General features: G+C 34.4%; 1 protein-coding gene across 4 annotated transcripts; it reads right to left on the bottom strand.

Annotated features, from left to right (window-relative positions):
• Window positions 1-37: 37 nt before the first annotated feature.
• Window positions 38-26,393, bottom strand: LOC109605766 (uncharacterized). 4 transcript variants are annotated; one of them, XM_049969032.1, is made up of 14 exons: window positions 26,239-26,393; window positions 15,749-15,990; window positions 15,263-15,445; window positions 13,880-13,918; window positions 13,608-13,723; window positions 9,488-9,638; window positions 8,390-9,424; window positions 8,183-8,336; window positions 2,625-2,785; window positions 1,900-2,066; window positions 1,582-1,842; window positions 1,101-1,524; window positions 893-1,044; window positions 38-828 (listed from the first exon to the last, which is right to left on the bottom strand). In XM_049969032.1, the coding sequence occupies exons 2-14, from the start codon at window positions 15,981-15,983 to the stop codon at window positions 619-621; spliced, it is 3,288 nt and encodes a 1,095-aa protein (XP_049824989.1). In that variant the 5' UTR covers window positions 15,984-15,990; window positions 26,239-26,393; the 3' UTR covers window positions 38-618. The 4 variants fall into 4 exon arrangements, with proteins under 4 accessions (XP_049824989.1, XP_049824988.1, XP_049824987.1 ...); XM_049969031.1 differs by having other exon boundaries at window positions 13,608-13,744; XM_049969030.1 differs by having other exon boundaries at window positions 8,390-8,629; window positions 8,696-9,424; window positions 13,608-13,918.
• Between the last annotated feature and the right edge of the window lie 445 nt (window positions 26,394-26,838).

Genomic DNA, 26,838 nt, shown 5'->3' on the forward strand with positions numbered 1-26,838 from the left:
TCATGCGCAAAGTCTGGGTTTAAAAATAACAATCAAGTATTTATTTATTATTTATTTTATATAAAGATTACATTCATAAATATTCTATTCTATCATTTTTAAACTATTAAACGCGTCGAATTTAATAGTTTAAATAAACACAGTTCGCATAATAATTGAGTATTAAGGATAAATTAATACAAATTTATTACTTTTTTTGTTCATTAAATGTTCATATGGCAGTTTGCATTAAGTTTTTAACCAAAATGGAGCTATCTATATTTAAAATAAAACTATTAACTAAAAAAAAGTATAAAACCATAGTCAACTAAAACATACTGTACTTAAGGTATATCTCAGTTAAGTATATAAAATCGATATTTACAATAATTTTGAATATTCGTCCCTGACTTACAAAAATATATACAATTTATTTGCATCTAAAACAGATATCCTTACAATAAATACAAAAATAAAAATATTTTCTTTAATATGAATAACAAGCTTTGCGTTTGACATAAGGAAGCCCGCCCCCCAGGTGGGTGGAGCTTCCGATCAAAAAATAAAAAGGTGAGCTTAATTTGTTACTTCGTCAAGTGTAGTAAAAAAAACGTGCTTTCCTAAGTCTAACCCTAAAATTTAGTTACTAGCCTTTGAAGTGTATTCACTATCTAATTTCTTGAGCTCGTTCAACGGTTTGCTGAGACAACCCTGGATCCATTCGACGTCTGGGGCCACGTAGCCGCCGATCTGGCCCTCCTGTTTGCAACCGGTGTCCCAGCCGTAGATACCGGACAGTACGTAGTGGCCGTTGCCGTTGTCGCAAGCCAAGGCGCTTCCGTAGTCGACCTACGAGGATTAAGTGATTATTAGATTAGTTGGGTTAAGGACTGGAGGAGGACGGAGGTCGTACCTTGCACTGGTCGATGTTGGAGAAGCCGCAGAGAGTGTTGGGGCTGTAGTGTTGTACTGATTCGGCGAATTTCTCCTTCAGGGTTTGCTCACACTGCTGGGAGTCCATGATTTTGACGTCGATGGCGTGCATGAGGGCGTTCTTGGCGTGCACTGCAACAAACAACTCTTAAAATTCAAAGCAACAATTAAAACCTCAACGGGCTTACGTTGGAGGATCCTCTTGCCCCAGCCGGTGGCGATGCAGTTCTGGGTTGGGATTTGGTTGGGTTGTGGCAGACAGAGGGTGCCGATGTTCTTGGCCGGCCTCAATTTCTCCTCCAAGATCAGCACGGCCAAGTCGTTGAGGAAGCTTCCGTGCACGTACTGAGGATGACGCACGATGGCGGCCACCTTGACGATCTGGAATGGCAGCGGTTCCTCGTCGATTCCCAGTTTCCATTCGCCACCCTTGATCAAGATGTCGGAGGTGGGGAGGCCTTCGACGCAGTGGGCTGTGGTCAGGACGGCGTTCAGGCCGATGATGGCGCCGCCGCACAGAAGGCTGCGGTTGGATTCTCTCAGGATCATGGCTTGCCATGGGATTTCGGCGAAGTTGGCGTCGATGGGGGCCTGGCCAGCTGGTTGGGTGTTCTTCAAGACATCACAGTTAGCACTCATCAACTTATTAAGTCTCCATTTAATACTTACCAAGTTTCTGACACCACACTGGTTGGCGGAAGCTGATGGTACCAGTTGTTGTGGAACGCTTGGTGAAGAGTTGATGGACCTGGTAGCTACCGGACCGCTGTTAGACCTGACCAACCTGTTGGTGGATTCGCCGAAGTGGTTGTCTTCTTTGTATTGACCATCATCAACTCCGTTGACCAAGTTCGCGGACGGCCATGGGTCCTTGTAGTTGGGGTCACGACAACATTTACCAATAATGCCTGATTCTTGGTCGCTACATTCCTGCAACACCACCACATTCATCAACAATCCATTGGATGATAATCAAAGGGGACTTACAGTGGTTGGTACTCTGAGAAGTTCTTGTTCTTTGGTTAAGACTACTGGAACAGGGGAGACAAATCCATCGGCGGTACAGTAGATCTCTTGCACACACTTAAGGGCTGCTGCGCAGGATGGTGGTGGTGGCCTTGGGTTGTTTTCAGATGGTGGAGGAATGCGAGTTTCTATACAAATTTAATATATTAATCCTGGAGTCGTTTTGGGTAAGCTGTGGAACTTGGCTGTTTGCATTTTGGATTGTTGTTTCAATTTTGGCCAGACAGTGAATGTTTAATGTGTAAGATTTTACCAATGAACTTACCAATAAACTTTGTAATAAATCTTAGTAATTGGAAATAATACTTACAATCACTCACAATGTTTATTTCTTCCATTTCATATAAATTCCTATATGATTGCATGAAAACTTTCAAATTAAACTTGATTAAGGATTTATCTTACACAAACCCTCAAAAGTCATGCACATGCTTGACAGTGTGTCTATTTATAAATGTGCTGGTCTTCTCTTTAAGATCATGCCTTAATTGTATAAACCATGCAAATATTTTCAATAACATCTAACACCTACTTAGTTGGTACTGTACAACCTTTAACTCCATGCAAACATGCAAGTACAAGTTTCCCAACATATTTGACTACTTGAAGTACTTCTTTGAAGCTCTCAGATATAATGAGATACTTTGCACAGAAAACTCAAACACAATAGATTTGTTGTGACTCACCAGTGTGTCCGCCGGGGGATCCCTCGATGCGTTCCCCAGTGGTTGGTGGTGTGGTGGGTGTATTCACGATCACGGTCACGGGTACGTTTCCGTCGGGGATGTGGCTTGGGTAGGTGAACGAAGGTGTGGGAGTGGGATACTGGTAGCCTGGAGAACTGGGTCTGGACGGAACAAACTGACCGTTAGTGCCTGGCACTGTTGTTCCCTGGTTAGGGTTAGGAGTGCGGCATCCACTTGCGGTTAATTGTTGGCCTGGTGGACATTGTACCCCACCAGATGGTACACATTCTCCGTTCTGATTTGGGTGCGTGCCTGTGGGACATTGGGGACGGGGTGTCGGGTAGGGTTTGGTGGGTTTGGGATACTCGCAGACGCCGTTCGCGTTTTTGATTTGACCAGGCTTGCAGCCCGGGGTGGGTCTCGGGTACTCGCAACCTCCGGAGGCTGATTTTTTGGCGCCCGGTGGACAACTTGGCTTAGGTCTTGGGGGATACTCGCAATCGAAACCGCTGGCGGAAAGGACTTGACCTGGGGGACAGGGAGGAACGCTGGGTTTCGGGTATTTGTAACCGGTGGTGGGTTGTTGGGTGGTTACGTAAACGCATTGGCCGCCCGACAGGATTTGGTTTGGACCACATTGGGGTCTTGATGGTCTGGTGCTTGGGTATTCGCATCTGCCACTGTCGCCGATGACTTGTCCAAACGGACACACGTCTTTGCCTGAGCCTGTGGACTCGTCAGGTCTTGGTGTCGATGGATAGCCACATTGTCCGTTTGGCAATCTTATTTGACCGTTGGAACAAGGTCTTGGTCCACATTCTCCGTTTGGCAATCTAATTTCACCAAAAGCACACTGTGGTCTAGGTCTTGGACTTGTTGGATATCCGCATTGGCCATTAGGTAATCTGATTTGACCGCCAGAGCAACCTGGGGTAGGTTTAGGACCGCATTGTCCATTTGTAAGTCTAATTTCGTCATATCCACATTGTGGTTCCGGTCTTGGAGTGGAAGGATACCCACACTGTCCGTTTGGTAACCTAATTTGCCCATTGGAGCAACCTGGTGTTGGTCTTGGACCACACTCACCGTTTGGCAATATAATTTCTCCAAAAGCACATTGTGGTCCTGGTTTTGGACTTGTTGGATATCCACATTGGCCATTTGGTAACCTTATTTGACCGACAGAACAACCTGGAGTAGGTTTGGGACCGCATTGTCCATTTGGTAGTCTAATTTCATCATAACCACATTGAGGTTCTGGTCTTGGTGTGGATGGGTAACCACATTGTCCGTTAGGTAATCTGATTTGTCCATTGGAGCAACCTGGTGTTGGTCTTGGGCCACATTCTCCGTTTGGCAATACAATTTCTCCAAAAGCACATTGTGGTCTAGGTTTCGGACTTGATGGGTACCCGCACTGTCCATTAGGTAATCTAATTTGTCCAGCTCCGCAAGATGGAATTGGTCTTGAAGTGGATGGCTCAAAACTAGGAGTTGGATAGCCGCATTCTCCGTTTGGCAGTTTTACTTGTCCAGATCCGCAATAAGGTGCTGTTGGTCGTGGAGTAGATGGATAACCGCATTGTCCGTTTGGTAATCTGATTTGTCCATTAGAACAAGAAGGAGTGGGTCTAGGAGTTGAAGGGCGACCACATTCTCCATTTGGTAATCTTACTTCACCAAATCCGCACTGTGGTGTTGGTCTTGGAGTTGATGGGTATCCACATTGACCGTTTGGCAATCTGATTTGGCCTCCTGAGCAACTAGGTGTCGGTCTTGGACCACATTCACCATTTGGCAGTCTAATTTCTCCAAAGTCACATTGTGGTTCTGGTCTTGGAGTGGATGGACGACCACACTCACCGTTAGGTAATCTGATTTCACCAAATCCACATTGTGGTGTTGGTCTTGGGGTGGATGGGTAACCGCATTGTCCGTTTGGCAATCTAATTTGGCCGTTGGAACAGGAAGGAGTGGGTCTAGGAGTTGATGGACGACCACATTCACCATTAGGCAATCTGATTTCACCAAATCCACATTGTGGTGTAGGTCTTGGAGTGGATGGGTAACCGCATTGTCCGTTTGGCAATCTAATTTGGCCGTTGGAACAAGAAGAAGTGGGTCTAGGAGTGGAAGGACGGCCACATTCACCATTTGGTAATCTTACTTCACCAAAGGCACATTGTGGTGTTGGTCTTGGAGTGGATGGGTAACCGCATTGTCCGTTTGGTAATCTGATTTGCCCATTAGAACAAGAAGGAGTTGGTCTTGGAGTGGATGGGTATCCACATTGTCCGTTTGGCAATCTAATTTGTCCTCCGGAGCAACCAGGTGTTGGTTTTGGACCACATTCACCGTTTGGTAATCTAATTTCTCCAAAGTCGCATTGTGGTTCTGGTCTTGGACTTGATGGATATCCGCATTGTCCATTAGGTAATCGAATTTGTCCGTTACTACAGCTAGGTCTGGGCCTGTGAGTGGTTGGTTCAAAACCTGGTGTTGGGTAACCACATTCTCCATTAGGCAGTTTTACTTGACCTGATCCGCAATAAGGTGCCGATGGAGTCGGTCTTGGGGTGGAAGGATAACCACATTGTCCGTTTGGTAATCTAATTTGACCATTAGAGCATGATGGAGTTGGTCTGGGAGTTGAAGGGCGGCCACATTCACCATTTGGTAATCTGACCTCTCCGAATCCGCATTGTGGTGTTGGTCTTGGAGTTGAGGGGCGGCCACATTCTCCATTGGGAAGTCTTACTTCTCCGAAACCACATTGTGGAGTTGGTCTTGGAGTGGAAGGATAACCACACTGTCCGTTTGGTAATCTGATTTGACCGTTAGAGCATGATGGTGTTGGTCTGGGAGTTGAGGGGCGGCCACATTCTCCATTGGGAAGTCTTATTTCACCGAAACCACATTGTGGAGTTGGTCTTGGAGTCGAGGGGTAACCGCATTGTCCGTTTGGCAGTCTAATTTGACCATTAGAACAAGGTCTTGGACCACATGCACCATTTGGTAGCCTAATTTCTCCAAAATCGCATACTGGTTCTGGTCTTGGAGTGGAAGGATAACCGCATTGTCCGTTTGGCAGTCTAATTTGTCCATTAGAGCATGAAGGAGTTGGCCTAGGAGTTGAGGGACGACCACATTCACCGTTAGGTAACCGCACTTCTCCAAATCCACATTGTGGTTCAGGGGTAGGTCTTGGAGTGGATGGATAACCGCATTGTCCGTTTGGTAGTTTTATTTGTCCAAAGCCACACTGTGATTCTGAGTAGCCGCATTGTCCATTAGGTAATCTGATTTGTCCAGGACCACAACTTGGTCTTGGTCTTGGAGTTGTTGGTTCAAATCCGGGTGTTGGATATCCGCATTCTCCGTTAGGCAATTTTACCTGTCCTGATCCGCAGTATGGAGCAGACGGTGTTGGTCTTGGGGTGGATGGGTAACCGCATTGGCCGTTTGGTAATCTAATCTGTCCGTTAGAACATGAAGGAGTCGGTCTTGGTGTGGATGGACGGCCACATTGACCATTTGGCAACCTGATTTCTCCGAATCCACATTGTGGAGTTGGTCTGGGTGTTGAAGGATAACCGCATTGTCCGTTTGGTAACCTGATTTGTCCGTTGGAGCAAGATGGGGTTGGTCTAGGTGAACGTCCGCATTGGCCGTTTGGCAATCTGACCTCTCCAAATTCGCATTGAGGCTCTGGAGTAGAAGGATAACCACATTGTCCATTTGGAAGTCTGATTTGTCCGTTAGAGCAAGATGGTCTGGGTGTCGATGGACGGCCGCATTCGCCATTTGGTAGTCGTACTTCTCCAAATCCACATTGAGGGGTCGGTCTTGGAGTGGACGGATATCCACATTGTCCGTTTGGCAATCTTATTTGTCCACCACTGCATTCTGGTCTTAAGGTTGGTTTTGGAGTGGAAGGATAACCGCATTGACCGTTCGGCAATCTAATTTGTCCAAAGCCACATTGTGGTTCAGGTGTTGGTCTTGGGGTGGATGGATAACCGCATTGACCGTTGGGCAATCTAATTTGTCCGTTGGAGCAAGATGGAGTTGGTCTGGGGGTCGATGGACGTCCACATTCACCATTAGGCAATCTCACTTCTCCAAATCCACATTGTGGTGTTGGCCTAGGAGTGGATGGGTAACCACATTGTCCGTTTGGCAATCTAATTTGTCCGGCACCGCAAGAAGGAGTTGGTCTTGGGGTAGGGTATCCACATTCCCCGTTTGGCAACCTAACTTGTCCAGAACCACAGTATGGGGCCTCTGAGGGTGTGCTTGGATATCCACATTGTCCATTGGGCAGTCTAATTTGTCCAGCACCGCATTCTGGTCTTGGACTAGGTCTTGGAGAAGTCGGGTATCCACATTGTCCATTGGGCAATCTAATTTGTCCACCACCACATTCTGGTCTTGGACTAGGTCTTGGAGAAGTCGGATATCCACATTGTCCACTTGGTAGTTTTACTTGGCCAAATCCGCATTGTTGTTCAGGAGTTGATGGGTAACCGCATTGTCCGTTTGGCAATCTAATTTGTCCTCCGGAGCAAGATGGAGTGGGACTTGGAGTAGACGGATAACCGCATTGACCGTTGGGTAATCTAATTTGTCCGCCGGAGCAAGATGGAGTTGGTCTTGGGGTTGGGTAACCGCATTCACCGTTAGGAAGCCTTACCTGTCCGGATCCACAGTACGGGGCAGGGGTTGATGGGTAGCCGCATTGACCATTGGGCAGTCTAATTTGTCCGTTACTACAAGAAGGTGTTGGTCTGGATGTGGAAGGAGAACCGCATTCGCCGTTGGGCAACCTTATTTGTCCGAAGCCGCATTGAGGACGGGGAGTTGGTCTGGGGGTGCTGGGGTATCCGCATTGTCCGTTAGGTAATTTTACTTGGCCGAAGCCACATTCAATTAGGGATGGTTTGGGAGTGGTTGGGTAACCGCATTGTCCACTGGGCAATTTGACTTGACCGTTAGCGCATTCGAAAGGTCTGGGAGTTTTGATGTACTCGCAACCGTTGGGAGTTCTGATTTGTCCTGGGGCACATTCAGGACTGATCGAGGGTCTGGGGAATTCGCACAAGCCGTTGGGGGCTTGCACCTGACCAGGCCTGCAAGTCGGCCTGGGTTTGGGTGTGGATGGATAGACGCACTGGCCGTCGGGGGTTGCGAGCTGTCCGGCCGCGCAGGCGGGTCTGGGTGTGGTCTGGAAGGGACGTGGGGATGAGGGACGGATGCAGGAGCCGGAAACTCCTAGGATTTGACCGGGAGGACAGGTGGGTTGACGTGGATACTCGCATGCACCTGATGCTACTTTAATCTGACCCGGTGGACAGGACTTCGCTGGTCCCGGGACGTAAGTGGGAGATGGGGATGGGAATGAGCATTCGCCTTGTGGGGTTAGTACGGTGCCGGGTGCACAGGATGAGGGTGCGTGGCATTTACCATCTGGGGTTAGTTTACTACCAGGCGGGCATACTGATGGGGTTACAGTGATATGTGGTTTAGGTGACGTGGTTGGTGATTGTGATGTTACATACTCCTTCGGCGGCAGGTAGCCTCGGTCCGTCGATGGTCTTGGTGTTGTTCTTGGGTACTCGCAGATGCCTTGGAAGTTTCTGGTTTGGCCGGGGGCGCATGGTTGCGGGGTGGTTGGTGGGTATATGCAGCTTCCAGATGGGCTCAAGATTTGACCTACAAGCAATACAACAATCTAATGGTTCAAACCTTCGTTTGTACTTGTATACCAGGTCCGCAAGATGGTCTTGGAGTTGTTGGGTATCCACAGCCGCCGGAAGGCAACTGAATTTGTCCTGGAGCACAAGTTGGTCTAGGAGTAGTTGGGTAGCCGCAACCTCCAGAAGGTAATTGAATTTGTCCTGGAGCACAGGTTGGTCTTGGAGTAGTTGGGTAACCGCATTGTCCATTAGGTAATTGAATTTGTCCTGGAGCACAAGTTGGTCTTGGAGTTGTTGGGTATCCACATCCTCCAGAAGGCAATTGGATTTGTCCTGGAGCACAAGTTGGTCTTGGAGTTGTTGGGTATCCACAACCTCCAGAAGGCAATTGGATTTGTCCTGGGGCGCAAGTTGGTCTTGGAGTTGTTGGGTATCCACATCCTCCGGAAGGTAATTGAATTTGTCCTGGAGCACAAGTTGGTCTTGGAGTTGTTGGGTATCCACAACCACCGGAAGGCAATTGGATTTGTCCTGGTGCGCAAGTTGGTCTTGGAGTTGTTGGGTATCCACATCCTCCGGAAGGCAATTGGATTTGTCCTGGTGCGCAAGTTGGTCTTGGAGTTGTTGGGTATCCACAACCACCTGAGGGCAATTGGATTTGTCCTGGTGCACAAGTTGGTCTTGGGGTAGTAGGATTCTGACAACCGAATGGAGTCTGGATTTGTCCTGGGGCGCATGTTGGTTTAGGAGTGCTTGGATAACCACAACCTCCAGAAGGCAATTGGATTTGTCCTGGGCCACAGCTTGGCCTTGGTGTTGTTGGTGGGTAAGTACAGATACCATTGGGTCCTCTAATTTGTCCGAAACCACATACAACGGTTGTCTTGTCTCTGCTTTCCTCAACTGGAGGAAGGTAAGCTGGTCCTTGGATGGTAGAGGCGAACCTGACATCACCGAAATCTACATTGCTGTAGTCGGGGGTGCTGCTTCCAAAACTGGAAACGTCTCTGGGTTTCAGGGTGCTTTGGCTGTGTTGTCCTGATTCACCGTTGAAGTTCAACTGGGGCTCGATGCTGAGGCCACCTTCCAACTTGTTGGAAGATCCTTTAAGTAAATAAACAAACAATTAGCTTTTGTACTGATGGAAGGTTTAGAGGATGGACGTACCAAGTACGGAACTCTTTCCTGCGGTGACGTGGTTAAGGTTGTTGAATGTGGGCTTGCCATCCAAGGTGGGGATGTTGAGTTGTACCTGGTCGGGAGCTGGGCCAGCGCTAGCCAGTCGACAGCACACCTCATCTTTATGGCAAATTTGCACCTGGAAGCCATCAAAGTAAGTAAGTAATTCAATATTGATACGGTGAGAGACAACACATTTAAATATTTGCCTTATTATTATTAATATTAAGTCACGGTTTGTCGCCTGGCGGATTCCAAAGAATGTAAATTGTGTTTAAGTTGGATTTTCTTTAATAAACCTATTTAATAATGATAATATATTCGTGTCATCTATACGGAAAGACCTCGACTGAGATAATAAAATTAGAAATCACGAATTCCATTAAGTTTTTATCTTTTGTCGCAGCAGCGAAAATAAATGAAATTGCTTTATCTACTTTATTTTTCACATACTTTCTTGAATAGCCTGAAGGTAATCGTAAATTTTTGCTGAGGTTGGGCAACAACCTGTCATCCCTAACATTTGCATCGTGCGAAATTGAGACACATACAGACAACAAATTACTTTACAACCCGAACACGAACCGTAATGTCGTTTGCGTCTGTTGCATAACCACTAATGTATTATTTAAATACCATCTAGCGCTAATAAAAAAATATCGAAAACATCGATCTAACTGTAGCCTTGCTGAGGTTATAATAATTCGATGGTTTGCCAGACAAATATTGGCTTGGCCGATAAAAATATAAGCAAACACGTTACATAATTTCGATTCAGTAGTAGTAATTATGCTGTAAGGTTATTCACATAAATGTTGACTCAATCACGTAGCCTTAAATTTTTACTGTTTGGCACAATAACTGCTCATCGAAGACTTCTTATCATCTTAGAAAGTTTCACCTCTTGATCCCTACAATTGGCTTAATTTGTTGGGTTGCACAACTCATTGTGGACTGCTTTCACGTGTCGCCATAAATTATCAACGACCATAGATTTTGTTCGTTCAGTTTGTGGTCCATCCATTTGTTACTGGCATTTAGACAGGTGGCCAAAAATTGTTTCCCAACTTGTTGAATGTCACTAACGAGAACGTAATTGCGGTTAATAACCATAATGTTGCCCAAGCTTGGGCAACGAATATTCAAGCCTTTTAGTCACCACCGTCACCCCATTTAGGGTAATTATTAATTAATTATTCAACGTACCAGCTAATTGTGGGACAACCCACAGTCGCCAAGTCCCACCGCGTACATCCGGATTCGCATAATAATGTCAATGTTACTATCCGCCTGCACACATGAGTTTTTCTGACCTCCAAAAAGCAAATTCCCCAAAAGTCAAATTTACATGCCGTCCACATAAATCAGGATCCGAATAACAATTTCGGCTCTTCACTTGTGTTTAAATAAATGAAAAAAAAGCAACGAAACACAGTGATTGTTGACCTTCGTATTCAAATGTCACCGGTTAAATAATTTTGCCGTATTTGAATAAAATCTCTAACATTTGAACATCTGGCTTGTTATATTCAAATCGGACACGGTTATTTAATTAATTTAACATTTTGGGTGATTTGTTGCCAGTATTAACAATCGTAACGACATTGCGATGATTTACGGTGCCTTTACCGATTATTGGGTCCATTCAAGTTTCGTTCACGTAATAATTGACATAATTCAACTAATTTACTGTGTCTGGGATTGCTTAGACAAACTAAAAATGGACGTCCAAATGTCCCAGAGTCTTTAGAATTTAGTTAATATAATATATAAGTTAATCTGTGGTTGAATTAATGAAGATAAAGACATTATAATAGTTTTATTATTAATTGAAAATATTGAGACATTTTTCTGTTTCTGAGATTCACCAGATCAATCTAAAATAAAACTTTATTCCAGTTTCTTAAGAATTTAGTTTATCCAACATTTTAGGTGATTTGTTGTTGAATTAACGTTTTAGTTTATGATTTACAATAGATTTATTATTAATTGAACAGATTTAATCTTTTCTGTGTCTAAGATTGGCGCCCAACGTGAATGTTAATGTTAAAAGTTGGGCGCCAACGACAATTATTTGTTACTGAATTTATAATCGAAAGAACTTTCAACAATTTACCATAGTTTTTTTACTAAATGAAACAATTTAGACATTTTTTTGTTTCTGGGATTAACCAGATCAATCTAAAATGGACGCCCAACGTGAATGTTGTTTGAACTTTATTTCAGTTTCTTAAGAGTTTAGTTTATTTAACACTTTATGTGATTTGTTGTTGAATTAATAAACGTTTTAGACGATGATTTACAATAGATTTAGTATTAATTGAACAGATTTAAACTTTTTCTGTGTCTAAGATTGGCGCCCAACGTGAATGTTAATGGAAAAGTTGGGCGCCAACGTCAATGATTTGTTACTGAATTAATAATCCAAAGAACTTTCAACAATTTACAATAGTTTTATTATTATATGAAAAGATTTAGACATTTTTCTGTTTCTGGAATTCACCATATCATCCTAAAATGGGCGCTCAACTTGTATGTTATTTGAACTTTATTCCAGTTTCTTAAGAATTTAGTTTATCCAATATATTAGGTCATTTTTTGTTGAATTAACAAACGTTTTAGATAATGATTTACAATAGATTTATTATTAATTGGACAGATTTAAACTTTTTCTGTGTCTAAGATTGGCGCCCAACGTGAATGTAATGTTAAAAATTGGGCGCCAATGCCAATGATTTGTTAATTAATTAATAAGCGAAAGATCTTTCAACAATTTACAATAGTTTTATTATTAAATGAAAAGATGTAGACATTTTTCTGTCTCTGTGATTCACCAAATCAACCTAAAATGGGCGCCCAACGTAAATGTTGTTTGAGTTTTATTCCAGTTTCTTAAGAATTTAGTTTATCCAACATTTTAGGTGATTTGTTGTTGAATTAATATACGTTTTAGACAATGATTTGCAGTAAATTTATTAATAATTGAACGGATTTAAAATTTTTCTGTGTCTAAAATTGGCGCCCAACGTGAATGTAATATTAAAAGTTGGGCGCCAATGTTCCAGCTAACTGCTTCTAAAATAAATTTCCCCACACTCACATGAGATAATCAATGACAATTCCCATAATTAGCCGGCCCCGAAACGTTGCCCAACAAGTGCACGAAGACGACACCGTCCGTCTAACCGTTGCGTAACAAGTTGCATCAACAAATTCGTCGATTTTTTTTCCTCTCCCGACAAAAACCCATCGATAATTAAAGCGAAAGAAAGCGCCGAGTGTGGAACAATAACGGGCAATGTCAAGGTCGTCGGTTTCGCTTTCTAAAGAATGCCGGGACGTGGGCGCGGCCCCGCAATCACAAAATTCGTAACGCCGGTCAGTGACACACATTGCCCGGTTTTTCGTTGTTGTGCATCTTGCGCCGGGAGTAAACAATGGCGAACGTACCGATTGCGAAACTTCTTCACCTTTACGCGAGATCTAAGGTTAACCCCATTAGGTTGTCAATTGCTTTGCGGAGTCGTGAATTGGACTGTGGGAATCCCGGGGTGGTCTAATGAGTAAAGCAACCTCCGGGATCCAACACAACAGTTACGTAAGGTTTAAAAACACATATGATCACATATTAGTTTTTTTTTTCGGTGCGTAAACAAGCTCGTCTAACTATAAATCACACCTCGACGAATCTCAATAATTAAATCGTTACGTCACCGGTTAATTTTGGACGTTGTTTGAACAGAGTGTTTTCCTAAAATCTTAACAATGACTTCGGAACGTCAACGCCGGTTATAGACCGAAAAATTTCCCAACCAAACAGTTAATTAAAACCCAATAAACGCTTGATATTTGATTGCACCGTTACAAAACCGGTTGCGTTAGAGATGATCACTTAACATTTTGCAGGGACTCGAAATAATAATCACATAACCGGTCAAAATTGATTAGATATGATCGCCCGGTTATGAAACGGGCCGAAAAAATTAATTATATCTATTTGTTTTTTTTTACTTCTTCGGACCCGGCCAGACCTTGCACAACCGCCACTTTCTCCGGTGGCTTATGAGATACGGAGATGTCACCCACGCGAAGTGAAAACCACACTTACATCGCTTCTGACTTGCAGGATTCCTTCACCGTTGGCCACGATGCCGTTCTGACAGTTGGACGCCTTGACGCAGATGTTGCCTTGTCCCTTGCACAGGGCTCCCTCGTTTTTGTTGTCTGAAACATTAGTAGCGTTTGCTAGCGGATGAGTGGTGGCGAACGGTTTTTTCTGTGACAATGGGTGGTTAGTGGCGAACGGTTTCGACGGTTGCACACCGATAAAGCCGTTCTCGTTAAAGATTTTCTCACCAACGCTGTTGGTGGCATATTTACCGTTGATGAAGGGGTTGTTGCTCAAATCGAGGCTGGCACCTGGAACAAGTGAAAACGATTAATGGAATTTCACCTAATTGATTCAAGTTTCCAAATATGTCTTCGTATGTGAGTGTGTGTAATCGTTTAATCAATTTAGACGCTCTCAATGGTTGTACACATAATGGTGCGTTATGAAATCTATTCTTTCCGACATTGTCGACACAAAAAAGTGCATGTGTCTGTTGGTAACGCCACAATCAATAAATTAATCTGTACAAAACTTCTTTTGGGTTGTCAAATTCATATTTAGCACCATAGTGCTAAGTGAATACATAATGGTGTGTTATGAAATCTATTCTTTCCAAAATCATGGGCACAAAAAATTGATGTGACAGTTGGTAACACCACAATCAATAAATTAATCTGCACAAAACTTCCTTTAGGTTATTAAATTCATACTTAACACCACGATCCTAAGTGAGGTGTGTTATGAAATCTATTCGTTTCAGCACCATCGACACAAAAAAGTGGATGTGTCTGTTGGTGACACCACAATCAATAAATTAATCTGTACAAAACTTCTTTGGGGTTATCAAATTCATATTTATCACCGTGGTGCTAAGTGGGGACATAATGGTGTGTTATGAAATCTATTCTTTAGAACATTATCGACACAAAGAATTGATGTATCTGTTGGTAACACTACAATCAATAAATTAATCTGTACAAAACTTCTTTGTGGTTATCAAATTCGTATTTATCACCACGGTGCTAAGTGAGAACGTAGTGGTGTGTTATCAAATCTATTTATTCCAACATTATCGACAAAAATAATGGATGTGTCTGTTGGTAACAGCACAATCAATAAATTAATCTGTACAAAACTTCCTTAGAGTTGTCAAATTTGTATTTATCACCATGGTGCTAAGTGAGGACATAATGGTGTGTTATGAAATTTATTCTTTCCAACATTATCGACACAAATGGATGAATGGATGTGTTTGTTGGTAACATCACAATCAATAAATTAATCTGCACAAAACTTCTTTGGGGTTATCAAATTCATATTTATCACCATGGTGCTAAGTAAGGACATAATGGTGTGTTATGAAATCTATTCTTTCCAACAATATCGACACAAAGGATGGATGTGTCTGTTGGTAACACCACAATCAATAAATTAATTTGTACAAAACTTCTTTGGGGTTATTAAATTCATATTTATCACCCTGATGCTAAATGGGAACATAATGGTGTGTTATGAAATCTATGTTTTCTAACATTATTGACACAAAGAATGGATGTGTCTGTTGGTAGCGCCACAATCAATAAATTAATCTGTACAAATCTTCCTTTGAGTTATCAAAATCATATTTAGCACTGTGGTGCTAAGCGACTTACCAGTGTGGAAACCGGAGTTTTTGGTGGCTCCCGAGCTGGCCTTGTTCTTCTCGTACACTCCGTTCAAGAACGGGTTGTTCTTGATGTCGATTGGACTGAATGGTACTCCAGCTGCAGCACTAGCACTAACGCTAGCACCCTCTGAAGCTACCGCCTTGGCAATCGCCACATTTCCGCAATTTCCTGCAACAATTTTACCGTCTTAAGTAACCGCTCGTGGTGCAAAGACCCCATTAAAATTAACGGCGCCATAAAAACAACAATACATCCTGCATAGTCTAAATGAGTTGAGAGTTTTCGCAGTTGATGGGCGAGTTGAAATCAATTTGCACAAAACACTTTGCGGTTTGATATTAGCATGAAAAAACGATTCGTATTGAAAGTGCCCAAGGTTGATGGGAGTGAGGCAAGTTCGTCGTCTGATGTATTGTTGGATTTATGATTTCATAGTTTAGGTGTTGCGCAAAGCTTGAATTTGGGACGCACCTTTCAAAGAGCACTTCTTGTAGTGGTCGTACGCATCCTTGAGCGGTGAGTTGCTTGCCATCCACCAGAAGTCCTGGGGATTGCCGGTCTGGAAGGCCAGGTTGGCGTTGTGGGCCAGGTTGTTGATTTCTTGGGCGCGTGCGTTGGGGGGATGGGCCGTGCCGTCGAGCACGTGCTTGACGTCGCCCAACGCCGTGGAGATAATGGTTATCCCCACTAGTATTAGTGGAGACATATTTCGTCTGTAACCAAAATGGAAAAAACTGAATTAACCGAAGAACTTTACATTGAAGTGTGAGTTCCATTCATGTTGTGTACGTGTCGGTAATTATGTTACTGATATCGATCGTCAAGGTTCAAGATGGATTATTAAAACGTTAATTTGATAGGTTTAATAATTGTTATAAACGAATATAAGCGTGGGAACCCGCTGGCTAACGAGGAATGTGTATCTTCCTTGGGAGAATTCATAATTCATTGATGGCTGTGATATAAAGGTGAAGGAATTATTAACAATTAAATAATAATGCATAACAACCATAATTATGATTAATATGATATTTTTGATATAAACATTTTTGAATTGTGTTTATAGTGTGACAAATTTTTAATTGCATTGACCTAAACTATCTGAATATTTAATTAACTAAACTATTACTAATTATTTCAAGAATATGAAAAGAAGAACATACTTATATTATTATTATTTTATATTTTAAACTATTAATATTATTTTAATTTTTTAAACATTTTAATTGTAATAAATAAACTATGATTATTATTATTATTAATTTATATCCAATTTAAAAATGCATATTTTTTATTATTGCTACAATATTATAAATATTTTATAATTTTAATTTTTTAAAAATTTTCATTGTAATAAAAAAATTATTATCATTATTTTATAGACAATTAAAATTTATGCAATAAAATCTTTAAAAGCCATATTTTTAATAAATTTATTTATAATTTTCTAATGTAATTATTTTTTTAATAATTTTCACAATATTATAAACATTTTATAATTTTAATTTTTAAAAAATTTTCATTGCAATAAATAAATTATTATCATTATTTTATAGGTAATTAAAATTTATGCAATGAAATCTTTAAAAACCATATTTTTAATAAATTTATTTATAATTTTTTTAATAATTTTCACAATATTATCAACATTTTATAATTTTAATTTTTAAAAAATTTTTATTGTAATAAATAAATTAGTATCACTATTTTATAGACAATTAAAATTTAAGCAATAAAATCTTTAAAAATTCATATTTTTAATAAATTTATTAATAATTTTCTAATGTACTTATTTTTTCAATAATTTCATCAATATTATAATCATTTTATAATTTTAATTTTTAAAAAAATTTCATTGTAATAAATAAATTATTATCATTATTTTATAGGCAATTTAAATTTAAGCAATAAAATCTTTAAAAATCCATATTTTTAATAAATTTATTTACAATTTTCTAATGTAATTATTTTTTTAATAATTTCCACAATATTATAAACATTTTATAATTTTAATTTTTTAAAAATTTTCATTGTAATAAATAAATTAGTATCATTATTTTATAGGCAATTAAAATTTAAGCAATAAAATCTTTAAAAAATTCATATTTTTAATAAATTTATTTATAATTTTCTAATGTAATTATTTTTTTAATAATTTCCACAATATGATAAACATTTTATAATTTTATTTTTTTAAAAATTTTCTTTGTAACGAATAAATTATTATCATTATTTTATAGGCAATCAAAATTTAAACAATAAAATCTTTTAAAATCCATATTTTTAATAAATATATTTATAATTTTCTAATGTAATTATTTTTTTAATAATTTCCACAATATTATAAACATTTTATAATTTTAATTTTTTAAAAATTTTCATTGTATTTAATAAATTATTACCATTATTTTATAGACAATTAAAATTTAATCAATAAAATATATAAAAATCCATGTTTTTAATAAATTTATTTATAATTTTCTAATGTAATTATTTTTTTAATAATTTCCACATTTTACAATTTTAATTTTTTAAAAATTTTCATTGTAACAAAAAAATTATTATCATTATTTTATAGGCAATCAAAATTTAATCATAAAATCTTTAAAAATCCATATTACTAATAAATTTATTTATAATTTTCTAATGTAATTATTTTTTTAATAATTTCCACATTTTACAATTTTAATTTTTTAAAAATTTTCATTGTAATAAATAAATTACCATTATCTTATATACAATTTAAACAATAAAATATTTAAAAATCCATATTTTTAATAAATTTATTTATAATTTTCTAATATAATTATTTTTTTAATAATTTCCACAATATTATAAACATTTTATAAATTTATTTTTTTAAAAAATATCATGTTATAAATAAATTATTATCATTATTTTATAGGCAATTAAAATTTAATCAATAAAATCTTTAAAAATTCATATTTTTAATAAATTTATATATAATTTTCTAATGTAATTATTTTTTTTAATAATTTCCACAATATTATAAACATTTTATAATTTTAATTTTATAAAAATTTTCATTGTAACAAGTAAATTATTATCATTATTTTAAAGGCAATTGAAATTTAAGTAATAAAATTTTAAAAACATCCAATTTTTAATAAATTTATTTGTAATTTTCTAATGTAATTATTTTTTTAATAATTTTCACAATATTATAAACATGTTATAATATTAATTTTATAAAAATTTTCATTGTTTTATAGGAAATTGTTTATAATTTTTTAAAAAAAAATCATTATAATAAAAATATTATTATTTATTATTTTATACACAATTAATTTTTTTTTTAATATTTTCCATAATAAAGAGTTTATAAACGTTATACAATTATATAACAATCAGAAAAAACTATTAGCAACATCAAATTTAAATATTTTTTCTAACCTGTTACTTAAAAACGACAATTAATTAATTTTAAAATTGCATTGACCTAAAACGTATGTAATTAAGCTGTAGAAACATTCCCGGCATCTGCCTATTATATCATACTAACGGATGAAAGTGAACAATGGACAAACATGGAAATAATGCCGATCACGTTTCCAGCCAAGAATAATGCAACTCCATCCGTATATGTCCGTTCTGTATCGCTGAGGAACACTACAAAAACACACAACAGAAGAACAAAAAGACGTTTGAATATCAATCGGAGGTCCGAAATTTACGTCACCGTTTAAAATAAGACAATGATGCGCCGATTATGTAAGTTCTTCTTGACGAAAAGTTGTATCAAGTTGATGTATCAAATTATTAAAATGCCGGCGACCTTTTTCGTCCCGGAATTTATTGGACCGGATTAGCATTTTATTACGTTATTATTGGTGTGATTTATTTAATATTTGTGCCGGTTAAAATCGAGGTGTCACCAACATTCGGTGATTGAACACGTGTTATCGAACAGATATTTATTGGCACCTGTTTTATGTTAATCAATTTCGAAACCAACGAGGAATCGGTACCCCGGTCGCCGTCTAAACCGTGGTACCACCTTTTGTACCGGTTGTTGTCGGGTTGTAGGACAACGATTACAATTAAAAACAGCAAAAAGACGATGTAGCTGTCGGTCGCGTGTTGCGACCGACGTGCTGTGGTACGGTACGCATCTTCCGCACCGAAATTAATTGGCGTTCCCTTCTCGGTCACTTTCACCGGGCGACCGAAAACGAGATATTTATGTTGCACACGAATTAGCATATTTTCGGTTTTGGGTTTTTATTTTTTCAGGTTTTCGAAGGCGCGACTTTATCGCGTACCGTACGCCTCGGTACGTGCCTACGGTAGGCACCGCGACGGGGTGGAGGGAGCGGCGCGGGCGAATAAATCAATTTGGTGCACGCGAACGAAAGTTGGCACCGGTTACAAATGAAAAAACAAATCGATAAATCAATCAATTAATTTTTTAAGTCCTTTGTCGTACCGGTAACAAACGTAGTTAAATAAATTGATTGAATGGAAAAAAGTGTGAAAACGAAAGCTGTCCCCGTTTTTAAAAAAAAGTATACCCAAAAAAAAACATGAATGAAAGTAACCTCTTTTTTTGGGAAATAAAACTAACCTTGGTTGACACAAAACATTTAAAATTCAAATCAGACGTGAAATTTAAATTTCTGATTTTATTTTTTACGAATTTACATTTACCATATAAAATTAAATCATTATTAATCGTTCGATGGTATTTTATTAGTTGGGATACTAAATATAAAATATTTTAAATATTTAAACTATAATTCTATCATATAACTTTCGTAAATTTAATAATTTATATTTTGTATAAAAAGGTAGACTTAATATTAAAATGTATTTTGTACTGTTTATGTTAATGAATAAATTATTCTCACTTGTTAAATTCAAAAACCTTGATATTAAAGATAAGATTAATATAATTTCATAATATTAACGAATTTTAAACAGTTAATTAATGAATAATTAAATGTAATTTGTCAGTATTAGAAAAGATTCAATTAATTTTAAATTTGAGCAATTAAAATTATATTTTAAATAATTTATTACTTACATATTTAGACTAATATTCAAAAATTTCAACGAATATTTTAATGAATAATTAAATGTTATTTAAATTTTATTTTATAATTATGATTATAATTTATAAATAAATATGTAATAATTAAAAATATGCTCAAAAATATATTTGAAATAATTTATTACATGTTTTAAAAATTTAATACTGTTAAATTTGCCTAAAATTATATTTTAAACTGTTATATTAATGAATAATTAAATGTTATCTGATGGTATTAATATAAAAATTCAATTTATTTTAAATCTGGGGTACTAAAAATTATATTTTAATTAATTTATTACACATATTTAGAATAATATTCATAAACTTGAACGAATAATTAAATTTTAATGAATAATTAAATTTTATTTAATAGTATTGAAGAAGTAAATCTATAACAATTAAAAGTATGCTCAAAACTATATTTGATGTAAATTATTATGTATTTTATAGATTTCATACGTTGAAATCTGTCTAAAATTATACTTTAAACTGTTATTATTAATGAATAATTAAATGTTATTTGACAGTATTAGAAAAATAAATCTAAAAATTCAATTTATTTTAAATCTGGACTATTAAAAATTATATTTTAATTAGTTTATTTCTCATATATTTAGAACAATATTCACAAACTTCAATGAATAATTAAATTTTAATGAATAATTAAATGTTATTTGACAGTATTAGAAAAATGAATCTACAAATTCAATTTATTTTAATTCTAGGTTACTAAAAATAATATTTTAATTATTTTATTACTCAAATTAATTGGCGTTCCCTTCTCGGTCACTGTTAAACTGTTATTATTAATGAATAATTAAATGTTATTTGACAGTATTAGAAAAATGAATCTACAAATTCAATTTATTTTAATTCTAGGTTACTAAAAATAATATTTTAATTATTTTATTACTCACATATTTAGAACAATATTCAATTATCATCAAATTTTAATGAATAATTTAATGTTATTTGATAGTATTAAAGAAGTAAATATTTTATAATTAAAAGTAGGCTCAAAACTATATTTCAAATAATTTATTAGATGTTTTAAAAATGTTATACTGTTAAATCTGCCTAAAATTATATTTTAAACTATTATTAATGTATAATTAAATGTTACTTGACAGTATTAGAAAAATGAATCTAAAAATTTAATTGATTTTAAATCTGGGCTACAAAAAATATATTTTAATTAATTTATTATTCATATATTTAGAACAATATTCAAAAACTTTAACGAATAATTAAATTTTAATGAATAATTAAATGTTATTTGATTGCTTTGAAGAAATAAATCTTTAACAATTAAAAGTATTCTCAAAACTATATTTGAAATAATTTATTAGATGTTTTAAAATTTCATCTGCCTAAAATTATATTTTAAGTGTTTAATTAATGAATAATTAAATGTTATTTGACAGTATTAGATAAGTAAATCTAAAAATTCAATTGATTTTAAATCTGGGCTACTAAAAATTATATTCTAAATAATTTGTTGCTCATATTTAGAATAATTTAAAAACATTAAAGAATATTTTAATTAATAATTAAATGTTATTTGATAGCATTAAACAAATAAATCTGTAATAATTCAAAGTATGCTCAAAAATATATTTGAAATAATTTATTACATGTTTTAAAAATTTAATATTGTTAAATTTGACTAAAATTATATTTTAAACTGTTATATTAATGAATAGTTAAATGTTATTTGATTGTATTAGAAAAATGAATCTAAAAAGTAAATATTTAATAATAAAAAGTGTATTCAAAAAATATATTTGAAATAATTTATTACGGGTTTTAAAAATTTCGTGTCATTCCTACCTAAAATATTTTAAACTGTTATTAATAATGAATAATTAAATGTTATTTGGCATTAATACGAAAGTAAATTCTAAAATTATTATAATATAAAAAAATATAATAATTATAGGAATTAAATTAAACATAAATTAGATTATAATAGTTTATGATTTAATTCGTAAAAATTACTTCTAGAATTTTGGACAATTAATTTACAAATGTTCAATTATAGTAATAATCCTATAATTATACAAAAAATTGAACTTTAAAGATTCCAGGAAGTTTTTTGGTAAATTTTAACAAATTGCTTCCTCAAAAACAATTTCAGAATAACTCAACTTTTATGGAAACGTGAATAACAATTAAAGGCCATTAGAAAAAATTAATTTCCAGTCAATTAAAACTGACATTAAAGCAAACACACGAATCCGACATCCGGGTTGGAAATTAAAATAATAGTAAAAAATGTACATAGATGTAATACATTTACAAAACAATGCGTAATAACAAACATCTTCAAAAGTTCATTGTCATATTTTTTTTTTATATAATTATTTTTATTTAACGTGTGACCTTTGAGAAGCAAAATTAGCGGATCCAAAAAATCGCCGCCGGATCGTGATCCTCCGGCTGGATGTGTCTCTAATTGTTGGGGCACGTGTTAAACTATAAGTAACGCCAACATCCTGTTAACCTGCACACCATAAAATTATAATGATGGCTCATGATGCCATTTGCATAATTGCAAACAATCGCAACGTATGTGTGCGTCGAATTTTCGCACTATCAAAACCGTAATTGCATAAGTGGCGAAAGCGGTTATTAATAAGGTCGCATCAAGTGGGCAAATAGACGGTAATGGTGTCGGTTTTATCCTTCGCACGAAACGCAGACGCAGCTAGTGCGAATCTTAGCCTGGATTATAAACGTTTTTGCGTTGCATAAGTCCGCAGCGGAGACGAAAGTTATGGGTGTACGGACGGTGGAAAATGCACGTCGATTAGACCGGGTCCCATAAATGGTTTATGACCTTTGCCCATAGAAATTTCCCTTCGGGCCAAACTGCCTCATGGGAGGAACATGTGACACGAGAATTTTAGATTTTGTTTGTGTGCAATTACGTCACCGTTCTTAGGTGAAATGCCACAACTGAAGAATTTCGGAATTGAAGTTGATTAGTTTTTTCACACACACACACGAAGGTTGTGCAACCCGGCAGGAAAAAAATGGGTTTTGCAGGAAGACATCTTCATCAATCATCATCGTTCAGTTATGTAAAGTTTTAGGTAAACATTGAAGAACGATACGGCCGATAAGTGACTTTGGTTGACTTTCGTTTTCGTTTTGGACGTGGTGGGAGTGAGGCTGCGTTTTATTTATTCACCGCAGCCAGCTCGGGTAACTGTTAATTAAATAATTATTTAAATTGTTTTTTCATACGGTTACGTTGTTTCGTTTTCCGTATCTTGAGTCGTTGTTTGTAATAATAATTCATTAAAACGTATTATAATAAAGAGTGGAACAAATAAACAACAATTTTCTAATTTTATGTGAATTTTAAAATTGTTTTTTAATTAGAATAAATTTGCTTTATTGCGAAATGTTTGTTTATTAACTTGTGATAATTTTAATTTAAATAAAACATAAACAAATTAATTATAATATTTAAATAAAAATTAATGAACAAAATCTATTAATAAAATTTATAATTATTTAAAATAATCACCCTCTATATTAAATTTTACCATTTATGTCTTTAAAATTAGAATATATATTCAACAGTAAAAAAAATAGTTTAAACAATATTTTGAATTAAAAAATAATAATAATAATAATAATAATAATAATCCTTAATTAATTACAGAAATTATTGAAAAATTTAATTTTTTAAGAATATATATTTTAAAAATTAATTTAATTAAATTATAATTTAAAAAAATGTATATTTATAATAATAAATTTAAATCTTATTTTAATTTTTGTTTACTAAATAATCATTTCAATAATTATAAAATTATTTTATATTTTTAGACATAAATTAAATTTGAAATAAAAAAATAATATAACTGTTTCATTAACTACAAAGATTGATGAAGAATTTAATTTTTTAAAAGAATATATTTAACTTTGTTTTAATCATTTCATTAATTATATATTAAATTATTTATTAAATATTTTGCTGTAAGAAATAGTTTAAAGGACAATTTGAATTAAAAAAAAAATAAAATAATTACTAAAATTGATGAAGATTTTAATTATTTAAAAGGATATATTTTAAAAATTAATATTTAATTAAATTATAAATTTAAAAAAATAACTCTGTTTAATAACTTTAAATCTTATTTTAATTCTACATTTACCAAATAATCATTTTAATAATTGTAAAATTAACTACAAAAATTGATGAAGAATTTAATTAAATTAATTAATATTTAATTAAACTATAAATTTAAAAAAATAAATTTAACTCTGTTTAATAAATTTAAATGTTATTTTAATTTTTTGTTTACTAAATAATCATTTCATTAATTATAAAATTATTTAAATTTACACATTTTAAATAAAAAAAATAAAAATCCTTAATTAATTACAAAAATTGATGAAAAATTTATTTTTTTAAAGAACATATTTTACAAATTAATATTTAATTAAACTATAAATTTAAAAAAATAATAATAAATTTAATTCTAATAAATTTAAATCTTTAATTTTATATTTACTAAATACTCATTTTAATAATTATAAAATTATTTATTAAATATTCATATATATTGAATTAAAAAAATCCTTAATTAACTATAAACATTGATATTTAATTTAACTATGAATTTAAAAAATTATATTTAACTCTATTTAGTAAATTTAATTCTCATTTTAATAATTATAAAATTATTTTACATCTTTAGACATAAATTAAATATAAAAAATAGTTTAAGAAACTATTTGGATTAAAAAACAATAATAATAGGAATCTTTAATTATTATTTATTATAAGATTAATTTTTAATTTATTTAAGTATTTTACTTTATTTAATAAATTAAAATTACATTTTAATTGTTTTATTTACATAAATATAATTTTTCATAAATAAAATAAGAAATTATTTATAAACTTAAATATTTGTCGAATTTTTGAGAAAACTGAAAAAGGGTAAGATTCAGCTATAAAATAATTGACTAAAACTTGTAATAATATTCATAAAAAATAATTTAAAAAGTAAAATAAAAAAACATAAATAATTACTAAAATATGATTAAAAAATTATTAAATTAAAAATGTTATATTTACTAAGATGATATTTATCAATTTATTTATGAAATTAACTATTATTTTAACAATTGACAAAATAGAAAATTCGGCAGTTAAATAATAAACACAAATATGGACAACTTTAACTGTTAAACTAATTGAAAATTTTAATTATTAAAAAAACATAATATATTAAATTTAATTGTAGTTTTAAAACTACTATTTAGTTGTAAAAAATCTATTGATTACAGTAGTTAAAACTATTAACTAATATTTGCTAAGATAAATAACATTAATAAAAAATATTAATAAAAATTTTATACTGTCTTTAATAAAAAAAATATTTATTCATACATAGACATTCATTGAACCTTTCAATTTTAAAAATAAAGCAGAATTTTAATGTAATTTTTCAGTTATTAATGTTAATTAATGAAAAGTTGAAATGAAAGTGATTGTAGATTGAAACAACAACATAAAGTTTAGATAAATAGAAATTTAAGGCTAGATATTGATCTCCAATTTTTAGAAATTCTACCTAATAGTTTAAACTATTAATATTAGATGACTCAATGAAGTTTTATTAATAGTGTTTGTCCATAATAGTCAACAATTTTCGTAAATATTATGTTAGTCTTAGTCGACAGTGTTAATCACAATATTTAAATTATAAAATCCACCAGAAATACAAACAAATAATTATTGTAAATAATAATAAATAAAAAAATCCAACATGAAATAATTGAAATATCCTGAAAAACACTGCAACAAATAGTCCAGGGCGGGCTTAGATATCACTTCATAAACACAAAACACTGACCGACAGTCCTGATCACCAAGCTTACTTACTTTGGCACCGCGAAATCCAAAAAAATGAAAATGAAAACCAAATGGGTGGACCACTAAATAATACAAGTTAATAATATCGAATTTGTAATGGTAAGCACTTCACTACACGGCAGGATGTCGACGACTGAGTCCGGAGGATGTTGCGAGGACCGTTTTATACGGGGCGCATCCTCAGGACGATCTTGAGTCACCGGGCCCGGAGATCCCACTACAGAAACGGCGACGGATCAGTGGCGTAACGCGGCAAGGTCGTTCGCAAGGCGACTCTATTTCGAATTTTGTGAGCATGGAATTTCCGTTTGAAGGATCGAAGTTTTTTCGGTGATTAATGCCCGGTGAACGTGTCGATTTTTGAGAAGTGTTTAATTATTCTTGCGAGAAATTCTAAGGATTTTGCTAAAAAATGTATCTAGTAATTAAATATGAATTGATTATTAGAAAAGAAATATTAAAAAAAGAAAATATTTTTTTACAAAAAATAGAGGAATCAAGTTATTAATTATTTATTTTATTGAAAAGTAATCACATAAAATTAATTAATTCATCAATTAAATTTATTGATTACTAAAGTATAAATGTTAACCTTTTAAAAATAGATTT

The sequence above is a fragment of the Aethina tumida genome, chromosome 6 (assembly GCF_024364675.1).
Source record: "Aethina tumida isolate Nest 87 chromosome 6, icAetTumi1.1, whole genome shotgun sequence".
In the NCBI taxonomy this organism is placed as follows: Eukaryota; Metazoa; Arthropoda; class Insecta; order Coleoptera; family Nitidulidae; genus Aethina; species Aethina tumida.